Below are 11,266 nucleotides of genomic sequence, written 5' to 3' on the forward strand. Positions count from 1 at the left end.
ACACTAGGGGTATATCTGTACCTTTTCCTTCAATTTTATTAGCCCTTACAAATCTTAATTACATAATGAATATTATTAGGCAATTAATTATAGTAAATTATTGTTTAATTGCAGTATTAATTTTTCCATTTTAAACAAATTAAAATATATAAAAAAAATCAAACATGAAAATGTAACCGCCAAACAACAGAGACCACAGCATAGCGAAAAGAAAGCTGGTTCAGTTCAAGCTATGTCCATCTCCACAAATCAAGCTGACCATGAGCTCAATTTCACAAAGAAAAAACGAAAAAACAAAGAAAACAAGTAAGTTTTTACTTTTTTTCTTTCTTAAAATTCGAATTTAATTGGTTTCTAAGTTTCAATTTTGATAGTCTTATGTGTTTTTTTTATGTAGAATCAATTTGAATGAATTACAATGGTGAGTGATTGTGAATTTTTGAATGTGTTTAAAATTTCGAGTTTATGATCTTGAACGCTAATGATGATTATAAAATCTGAATTGATTTAGGTATTATCAGCGAACATTGATGTCGGTTCTCATATTTGGGTCGGAAATCCTGAATCGGTTTGGTTAGGTGGAATTGTGTTTAATATTAGAGGAAATGAGGCTGAGATTCAAACAGGCGATGGAAAAACTGTGAGCGCATTTATGTCAAATTTAATGTTATTTGTTTCTATAATCTTGAAGTTTCTAGATAAATTAATCTCCGAGCTCAACATTTCATGTGTTATTTTGTCGAGCAGATCGTTGCTAGTTTGTCTAGAGTGTATGCGAGAGATGTGGAGGCTCCGGTTGATGGGGTGGATGACATGACTAAGCTGCATTATTTGCATGACCCTGCAGTTCTGCACAATTTGGCAACCCGATTTGAGATTAATGAAATCTATGTAAGGTTAACCTCGCCTTCGGTTTTAATTTATTTGTGCTCCCATAATGAGATAAAAACAGTTAACTACTGCAGCTAAGGGCGGCTCTGTTATAATATTTTGACATCTGGGCAGACTTATACTGGAAACATTCTCATTGCCGTCAACCCGTTTCAACGGCTCCCGATTTTATATGATGCTTATATGATGGAAAGGTACAAGGGAGCCCAGCTAGGAGAATTGAGCCCGCATGTTTTTGCCATTGCTGATGTTGCATACAGGTGATCAAGGATTTGTGGGATTTTTTTGTCGGTTTCTTCACAGATTTGAAGGACAGTAGCTAACTTGCTTATGTTTCATGTGAAACAGGGAAATGATGAATGAGCGTAAAAGCAACTCGATTCTTGTTAGTGGTGAAAGTGGGGCTGGTAAAACAGAAACCACGAAAATGCTTATGCGATACCTTGCATATCTGGGTGGCAACAAGGATGTTGAAGGAAGGACAGTTGAACAACAAGTTCTAGAGGTAAGTTGGATGATAGCACTCTGGTTGCAAAGTTCTATGCTGCATATAGGTCAATTTGACAAGTATCGTAATTCATGCACTGTGTTTTTAACATTCGATTCATGGACTGTGTACTGTTAAGAGACTTCATGAGTAAGTGTATGGAATGCATTTTAGAAGGTTCTTAAGTAGTAGTAACCTTTGAATTTTATTAGCTATGACGATAAAGAGAACATATAGGTATTAGAATCTAAATAAGCAAAAGAGACTATGATTTTGCCAGTGTACTCTTATGTTGTGAAGTAAAGCTTGGTAATTTGACCTGGCATACATGATGTGATTTAGAAGTTCAGAACTGCATAGCTGCTTATGAGTAGCTAATCAGTACAGATAGATTATTTTGTTTTTTCTCAAAATAACAGCTAAACTTGATTTTACCAAGTTCCCAGTTTAGGATTTTAAAGTAAAAAAATAGGATTATTAGTGCGTATCTTGGATTCCTGTATTCCTTGTGAATTATGAGACTTGGGTGAAGTACTCTATTGCTTGCTCTTTTGGGATTTGTATAAGTTAAATTTTTGGATTTTCTATTTGTAAATGTGAAGCTTTTATACTAACTAAAGGTGTGCAGTCGAATCCAGTTCTTGAAGCTTTTGGCAATGCAAAGACTGTTAGGAATAAGAATTCCAGGTAAAAACTATCTTCCTTCATGTTTTGATTTTGATTTTTTGTCCTCTTTAATTTTTCTTTTTGCAACCCAATGAACCAAAACATATTTTTTTTTCCATTTGGCAACAGCTGTAATTTGTAATAGTAGTATTATTTTGGAATATCATACTTTTTTTGGTCTGAAGAAATTGGTGTTTAAAAAGTGAACTCATTAAAGAGCTTCTCTATTTCTGTCTGTTAGAATGGTTGCAAGATAGTGATGAAAATCTGTCTTTGTATTTCTCTCTCACCTTCCGTTCCTCATTAAATAGTTGACAGTCTTCAGCACTTATGATGTCTTGACTATACTGTTACAGCCGTTTTGGGAAATTTGTTGAAATTCAATTTGATGAGCGTGGAAGAATATCAGGGGCAGCCATCAGAACATATCTTCTTGAGAGATCTCGAGTTTGTCAAATTTCAGATCCCGAACGCAACTATCACTGCTTTTATCTTTTATGTGCTGCGCCACCAGAGGTGTATTAACCTACATACATATGCCTATTCTTTCTTTATGTCTGTAGGTTCATTTGATTAGAAACCTTGCCAGTTTCCTGCAGCTAATAGGTTTTGAATGTTATCAGGAGATTGAGAAGTATAAGCTGGGAAATCCCAAGTCATTTCATTATCTTAATCAATCCAGTTGCTATAAATTGGTTGATGTTGATGACGCTCATGATTATTTAGCCACTAGAAGAGCTATGGGAGTTGTTGGAATAAGTGAGAAAGAACAGGTTTGGCCTTTGATATGTATTACAATTTAAAGGTTTTTCATGAGTAAAATGTGACCACATTTGTATGTTTTTTTTGAAAATGTATGAAATATTAATGCAGTAACGGAAGATTAAAACTGTCTCTTTTGCAGGATGCGATTTTCAGGGTAATCGCTGCAATTCTCCACCTAGGAAATATTGATTTTACAAAGGAGGAAGACATTGATTCATCAGTTGTAAAAGATGAGTCCAAATTTCATCTCCAAATGACAGCAGCGCTTCTCATGTGTGACTGGAACCTTGATGATTTCATTCATAATAATGTTAGCACAACAGCAGTGATAGTAATAAATCTTATACTTATTTCAGGTGTGATCCTCAGTCATTGGAAGATGCCCTATGTAAGCGTGTAATGATAACTCCAGAAGAAGTCATTAAAAAAAGTCTCGATCCTCTTGGTGCAGCAGTTAGCAGAGATGGTTTAGCCAAGACGATATATTCTAGGTTATTTGATTGGTAAGAGGATACTCTTTGGCTTGTGCATCAAATTTTGTAATGTAATGCCATGTAAAGGTGCTTTGTTAAGATATTATTCTTTTTAAGGTTTCATCTATTTTTTTTGTGTTCAGGTTGGTGGATAAAATAAATGTCTCCATTGGGCAAGATCCTAACTCAAAATGTCTGATTGGAGTCCTTGACATTTATGGCTTTGAAAGCTTTAAAAATAACAGGTAATGCTAGTTTCAACAAACATTCCAGTGCAAAAGTAAATTCTTATTTTTTTTTATCTGTAATCATATGCATGATATGATAGACATGAAGTATTAGGCTGCTTCACCAATATAGATGTGGTTTTCCATGATTAGAGAGTGGAAAATCATTACCCTGACGTGTGGTGTAGACGACAACTTGTAGCCCAGCAAGGTGGCTTGTGGGTAACATTTATATTTGTTGCTTCACTAAAAATTTGAACCCCATAGAGCTAGGCTCCTGCTACGATCTTTATGTTTTAGGTCCTTTTCTCTCTCTCTCTCGAAAACTTAGTATCTCTGTTTCTAAAAAAATACAATTTTTATAATACATGAGAAGAAAGCATAAACTTTCTAAATGCTATTTAGAATTATTGTCTTGAATCATAGTAAGTAATGAATTTCATTTGCCAGAAACTCATGGTTCGTGAAATTAATTTTCCTACTAAACTAACGATAAGTGCCTTGAAATCTAGCCTTCCTACATTAATGAAATACGGAACCTCAAGATATGATTATGACCGGTTATTGGTTTGATATACTATACCTTTGCATGGCTATATATTTTGATCTAATAATAATACATTCATTACCATGGACAGTTTTGAACAGTTCTGCATTAATTTTACAAATGAGAAGCTGCAACAGCATTTCAACCAGGTACGAGGTTAGTCATATTTTACTATTTCGGAAGCACTCATGTTGGTGTTGTATAATCTGATAGTGCTCTATCTTACCTTTCAGCATGTGTTCAAGATGGATCAACATGAATACATAAAAGAGAAAATCGATTGGAGCTACATAGATTTTGTCGATAATCAAGATGTTCTAGACCTTATTGAAAAGGTTTCCACATTGCATTATTTTGTCTTCTCCATTTAATAGTCCTTATTACTGCTTGTGAAGTTACCTATTTGTTGTGTTTTAGCTATAATTTCTTAATTTATACATACACATGCTACATATGTGGTTAACCTTTTGACTATTCTGATTAGAATTGAAATATATTTAACTATTTGATGATTTGGGGCATACTAACTCTTTTTTCGTTGGAAAATTTGAAATTATTTTGCATTTACTCTATAACTAGTATTTTGTCCATGTGATTCGCACATGATTTTTTTAATTGATTGGGCTCGTTTACTCACATGAAAGAACTTTAAATTATTAAATTATTAGAAATGTTGCAAATAGCGAATATGGGCTTGAGGATGAATATAATAACCATCTGTACGTATGCATATGTGCATATTTATTTTGTATTGCTTTCTACCTTTTAGGTATATTGGCACTTGGTCACAATTTAGTGTTGGTAGGCTGAAGTCGCATTTTAATAATCAATAAACATATTAAATTACTAATATTTAATTATTTGTAATTTACTCATTCTTATTACTAAATTTGAAAAGAGGTTATTATTGTTATTTTGTCCGTATCCCTCTTCACACTTTTATATATTGTTATTATAGTATATATTATGGACACTGATATTAGGAACCTCAATTTCTGAAAAGTCTTTAAACCCTGTTTGGAAATGTTGTTTGGGGGTCAATAAAAGCATTTTATTTTACTTTAATTTTAAATTTTTTCAAAACTGTATTATTTTTCTTTCAAATCTACCTCTTGAAACAGAATCTGTTTACATACTCTTTCAAACATCAAGCTTTCTTATGTAAAGGGACTTTTTCCCAACTTTTCCCTAGGACCTGAATTATGATGAGACCATAATTTCTATCATGTAGTCAAATTGTGCATGGTTTTCCTAGTTAATGTTCTGTACATTTCTTGTTTCTGGTTCATTATCTATTTCTTGTTAATTTCTTAGTTGATTTAATGTACAAATCTAATACTCCCTCCGTCCCATTTAAGAAGGGACATATCCCATTTTTATTTGTCCCACTTAAGAAGGCCATATCGTGTTTTTGTGCCAATTTATATGAATTTTCCTTTTTTAACCCTTTTTCTCTTTCCATAATTAATGATTATTAGTCTATACACAAAATACAACACTATCATAAATAGGGGTAAAATAAGAAAATACTATAGTAGTTAATGGTTTCTTAATATATGTGAAAAAGTCATTTGTCCCTTCTTAAACGGGACGGAGGGAGTATATATATTCGGTTTTGTGATGAAGCATTCTCTTGTATTTTTACGGCTGTATTGAACTTTAAGTGGATAATCCGTTAAATATGGTTTTCATTCACATACCTCTAACTAAAAGTGCTTATGCAGAAATCTGCTGGGATAATTGCCCTGCTTGACGAGGCATGGTATGATATACTTTTTCAGGAGGTTCTGATATGAAAGGAATCTCATTTTATCTTTCTTTTTTTCCAATATGACATTTTGAAATATATTTTTTATCTGCTCACTTGGTGTACATTTCTCCTTTGCAGTATGTTTCCAAAATCAACACATGAGACATTTTCAGAGAAGCTTTATAAGACCTTTAAAGATCATAAGCGGTTTATCAAGCCAAAACTGACTCGCACGGATTTTACCATAGTTCATTATGCAGGAGAAGTGAGCTATTTAGTATTTACCCTTTTTTGGTATTACTCTTTATTGTTCATAACTTGGTTTAACTTGACATTTAAGATGCTATGTTTGTATGCATTTCAGGTTCAATATCAGTCTGACCAATTTTTAGACAAAAACAAAGACTATGTTGTTCCCGAACATCAGGATTTGTTGAGTGCTTCTCAGTGTTCTTTTGTAGAAAGCCTCTTTCCTTCGATTTATGAGGAGACCACCAAATCAACAAAGTTCTCATCTATTGGTTCCCAGTTCAAGGTATCCATATTACCTCCATTCTTTTACACCTGTACTGTAGTTGCCTGTGTTAGGTCCTTAGGCTTGGGGTGTTCTGTTCTGTTTTTGGGAGTTTTGTAGCCTGTTTGGCATTTTCCCCTTTTGCAATTAATAAAATTTCTCCTTTGGTGATTGACCAAAAAAAAATAAAAAATTATCATTTGAAGGTAATTTCTCTGTAGGCCATTAACAGTTGGATGTATCCTGATTACTGATTTGAAGTACTAATTTTGCAGATACAGTTGCAGCAATTGAGGGATATACTGAATTCTACAGAGCCCCATTACATTAGATGTGTAAAGCCAAATAATTCTTCGGAACCTTATGTATTTGATAATGTCAGTGTCATGCAACAACTACGTTCTGGAGTAAGTAACAGTAGTGATGTTTATTGAACCCTTGTTAAAAAACTTCTTTTGCATTTTAACACATTGTTCTTTGTAGGGAGTTCTAGAGGCGATCAGAATTAAATGTGCCGGATTCCCTGCTCACATGACCTTTTCTGAGTTCCTGCAACGATTTGGAATGCTTGCACCTCAGATTCGGAGGGGCAAGTAAGTTTTTTTATTTACACCCAGTGTAGGTAGTTACACGTATTTCCTTGGAAACTTTAAGACTATTCTAAGGTATCCGAAATTAAAAAGAAAAAGAAACCTTAAGGCTCTGTTGAGATTTTCTTGTTTGCACTACTGAAATAATTACTCTTTCTGTGACCAGCTATGAAGAGAAGGAAGCATGCAAATTGGTTTTGGAAAAGATGGAGCTCACGGGGTATCAGGTAGTACCAGAACCCATATGTCTACAGACTCTACACTCAATACACCTCTTTATCTATTACTATGGCCCTAGGACCCCTCTGGTCTTCCGTGTAAAATAATTGCTTCAGTTGTTAAAAGATGCATATTTTATGAAATTTGTTTATATTTTGACCATTTCTACAACCTGCCTGCATACAATTGATTTCGTATCCTTTTTTTTTCTCGGCAGTTGGGGTTAACCAAGGTTTTTCTAAGAGCTGGTCAGATGGTTGAGTTAGATGCAAAAAGAGCCAGAGCACTTCGTAGCTCAGCAATAGTTATCCAAAGGCAGGCTAAAACTTGTGTTTCTCGTAAAGACTTCATTCTTAAGAGGCAGGCTTCCATTCGTATACAATCTCAATGGAGAGGTGAGTCTGTTTGCATCAGTGGAACATTTTTTTTTTTGAGAAGACAATTATAGCCCATCTGATAAGGTGAATCAGCATTTTTCATCTGAAACATGTTAACAGAATTTGTTTTTTCATCTGAAACAAATTACCTTTACTTCTTCCATGCTCTTTAGTTTAAGGCTTTGACCAATTGCTCATCCTTTTGCTTTGATATATTTTCACTTTATCATATTAGTAGAATGCTTATTCCAGGGAAACTCACTCGGGATTTATATAAAGAGATGAAACAAGAGGCAGCTGCTGTCAAAATTCAGAAGAATTTGCGGAGACAAATAGCCTCAAGGTCATACAAGGGGATTAAGTCCTCTTCAGTTGTCTTGCAAACGGGTATGCGTGTAATGGCTGCACGTAATGAATTGAGACATAAAGAGCAAACTAAGGCAGTAACTTTATTCCAGGTTAACACATCTGATTTGTTGCCTATTACCGTATAATATTTACTGCTTTTTTTTATCTTCCACCAAAATGATATTTACCTAAATATACTTGCAGGCCAATTGGCGCACCCGTAAAGCTGTTTTACGCTATAAGAAGAGTAAGGAAGAATTAGTTGTTTCCCAATGCAGTTTGAAGGAAAGAACTGCTGGGGAAGAAGATCTTATGAACTCAACAATGGTAGGTCTTATTCTATTGATGTTGATCTGAAGTGCTTATGTATTTTTTTCCTCTACTAAAAAATATTGTTAGTTTTTTTTCTATTTATTGAAGCTTTTATCTCATTACTGATTTTTTTTCTCTTATAAAGTTGCTTATTAGTTAAATATTTCCATTTACCATTGTTCAGCCCACTTTTTTTTTTTTTTTACAACTTTCACTTACAAGTCCGTTGTCATTGTTGTCAAACTCCTAATTTTTGTAATCTCTGGAATTATTTTGAAGTAAGCATAAGCAGGATATGCTACCATTTACTAGAATAACGAAAAAGACGTACATTTTTCTTTTATTTTAAGATGATGACTAGGAGTGTCAAAGCTCGACTTGTCTGTAATACATTATTATCCATGTTTTTTCCCCTTAGTTTCTACATACTAAGATGTTCTTTCCATTCTCACCAGGCATCAGAAGAAAAGAGCTCACTCCTGGAAAAGAATGATAGACTTGAGAGACAAGTGGAGGAACTTACATGCCATTTGGAGTCAGAAAGACAACTGAGGGTGAGATGTTGTGGTTCACGAATCATCACTGTTTATAACTTCATATTATAAAAATATTTCTTAATGTCTAGATTCAGACTCTTTGAGAATGCAGTGTCAGGACAAATTGACCTTTTTTTTGTATATTGTTTGATGGCCCGGACTGCCTGGATAATGCTACGGCAGGATAAAACACATTTATTTCAGGGTCTGCTCTTGTACTTAAACTAATCTTTGAAGTCATGCATTCAGATTGAATTGGAAGAAGCAAAGGGGCGAGAGATAGCAGCACTGCTTCATTCCCTGAAAATGATGCAAAACCAAATTGATGAAACAAATGCAGTGCTTTTCAAGGAACGTGAGTCTGCACAGAAAGAAATTGAAGAACGTCATACCAAAGAAACATTGATTCTCGATGATGATGCTGAGGAGATTGAGAACTTGAAGGTGATATAGCTTTTTCTTATCATCTTCCTTCAATTACCATATTCATAGATGGACTGAAAAAATAGTGAGGTACAAAACTACGAACTTGTAGTTCAATGATTGTTTCACAATCAAGTTCCAGGCTGATCAGCGCTTGATAATCAATAAAGAAGTGCAAAGTTATAAGATTAAATTTAGTTAACAATCAAGCTGGAAGAGTGTGGATCGAGAAATTTGGTTTTGAGTGGAAAATAGGAAATCGATTCAAAAGATTGTGGGAACCGTCTTTCTAGACACCGCCTTAGAGCTATTAAGGAAATGATTTTAAAGCCCTGATGTGACCCAGGCTTAGTTCATATACATCTGTATAAAAACTATAATGCAGATAAATTACTCAAGATTTATTTGTTCTTTTATTTTCGAGTTAGTATATCGGACCACATTTATCATTTATTATTTTTGTGTCATGCAGGCATCACTGTGGGAAGAAACACAAAGAGCTGATAGTTATGAAAGGAAATATTGTGAATCCCGGGAATCAAATGAGAAAAGACACAAGAAATTAAGAGAAACTGAAAAGAGAGTCTGTCGGCTTCAAGACTCGTTGAACAGGTAGTAACAGTGTGGAAAATTTGAGGAGTATTACAAATTTAAGTTTCCAGATTTCTGAGTTTGATTCCAAATCTTTGTCATGTAATTTAACATGCTATCTTTTGTGCATCCACAATTTCTTATCTGCAAAAGTATATTTATACATGGAGTTTATAGAGCAATCTCATGTTTAACTAATTCTAGACTTGATCTAGTGTGGCTCAGGATGTTGTATTCCATGGCAGACCAATTTGCTGATCTGAAAATGATCTTGCATACCTCACCAAACTCGAATTCGACATCTGGGTCCATTACAACAAATGTGCTTGTTGATGTTGCTTCTGATATTTCTGACGATCTTTCGTCGAGCGACACTGATTTCTCGTTCCCAGCTCCATCTTTATTTCCAGTCTCGGATAACTTATCTTCTCCAGATGATGCTACTTGCCCATTGACAGTTCAGGAAATCTCCACAACAGAAGTCTCAGGTCAGTCTTTTCGAAATCCTAAAGTTCCGTTCTCCATATTTTATTTGAAGGGTTTATTGTAACTAAATATTTAGCGTTGTTTAGCGTATTAAGCGTTTTAATCGCGACTTCTAAATTTTGGCAAATAAATTGCTAGCGTTTATAGTTTTTGCAATTCCATGCATAAAACCAACCGGCAGTGAAATTCTGTTGTAAAACGGTGTCGTTTCAGAAGTATTATGTTAGGCATCTATTTGTAGAACCCTTATTTGAATCATAATTATAAGATTGTTCACTTGTTCTCACAGTTCTTGCTTCTTCTTCTTTTTTATGCGCTGTACAGATTCTGATAAGAGAAATATTGAAAAGGATAAGGGCGAGGGCGCGTTCGATGATTTCTTCTGATGTAATTTCTTGTTAGCTTAGCAATGAACTCAACTACACCTGAACCGTTACATCATGCATAGCAATTTTTGCGAAGGATTCTATTGATTTGATCGACTAGTCAGTCAGGTACTCGTGCCCCAAAGGAAAGAAGAAAATTAGTTGTAGCTACTGTAAATCCGCTGCTAATTCACTAACATCCGATGTAATTTACTTGTCTACTGAAACTGCAAAAACTATAGCTTCAAACTGGTTTTTAAGATCGAGTTTACTATGTTTTTCACTTTTTAATGTACTATTATTATTGTTATGTTTTATCTTCAACTTTTATACATCAAGATCTGAATTTTGTCAAATGGAAATCAGCTCAAGAAAGAGGGCTCCTGGTAACTATGAGTGTACATCCGGTTTGATTTTTTTTTTTAAAAACACCTAATCGAATTGAATGTATCAGGATTTAAATTATGCAAAATGATTTTTGCAATTCACAAATTTGAGCAATCTTGCAATTCAGTTTGATAAGTATTATGTGCGTTTAAAATGAGGATTATGTGTCTGAAAATAGATTTAAATTGATGAATGAATACATATTTTCCAAACCGCATAATAAATGGGCGATAATGTACAAATTATTTTTCATGAAATATTTGATAAAATGGCCATGATTGTGAATATAAACAGTTCAGTTTGGTTCGATTT

The 11,266-nt window shown here is 34.1% G+C and overlaps 1 protein-coding gene across 7 annotated transcripts; it reads left to right on the forward strand.

The window, feature by feature from the left end:
• The first annotated feature begins 162 nt into the window (after positions 1-162).
• Positions 163-10,877, forward strand: LOC126686524 (myosin-9). 7 transcript variants are annotated; one of them, XM_050380613.2, is made up of 28 exons: positions 164-306; positions 398-421; positions 512-640; positions 748-891; positions 1,006-1,151; positions 1,240-1,396; positions 2,007-2,065; positions 2,401-2,560; positions 2,668-2,817; positions 2,949-3,082; positions 3,166-3,312; positions 3,426-3,527; positions 4,148-4,205; positions 4,290-4,391; positions 5,781-5,818; positions 5,945-6,071; positions 6,171-6,341; positions 6,596-6,727; positions 6,804-6,913; positions 7,077-7,137; positions 7,347-7,524; positions 7,759-7,964; positions 8,059-8,181; positions 8,622-8,720; positions 8,952-9,146; positions 9,598-9,737; positions 9,942-10,204; positions 10,527-10,877. In XM_050380613.2, the coding sequence occupies exons 2-28, from the start codon at positions 419-421 to the stop codon at positions 10,586-10,588; spliced, it is 3,396 nt and encodes a 1,131-aa protein (XP_050236570.1). In that variant the 5' UTR covers positions 164-306; positions 398-418; the 3' UTR covers positions 10,589-10,877. The 7 variants fall into 7 exon arrangements, with proteins under 7 accessions (XP_050236572.1, XP_050236574.1, XP_050236570.1 ...); XM_050380615.2 differs by lacking the exon at positions 10,527-10,877 and having other exon boundaries at positions 163-306; positions 9,932-10,106; XM_050380617.2 differs by lacking the exon at positions 10,527-10,877 and having other exon boundaries at positions 163-306; positions 9,962-10,106.
• Positions 10,878-11,266: the final 389 nt, after the last annotated feature.

Source organism: Mercurialis annua, linkage group LG6, assembly GCF_937616625.2.
Source record: "Mercurialis annua linkage group LG6, ddMerAnnu1.2, whole genome shotgun sequence".
Classification (NCBI taxonomy): Eukaryota; Viridiplantae; Streptophyta; class Magnoliopsida; order Malpighiales; family Euphorbiaceae; genus Mercurialis; species Mercurialis annua.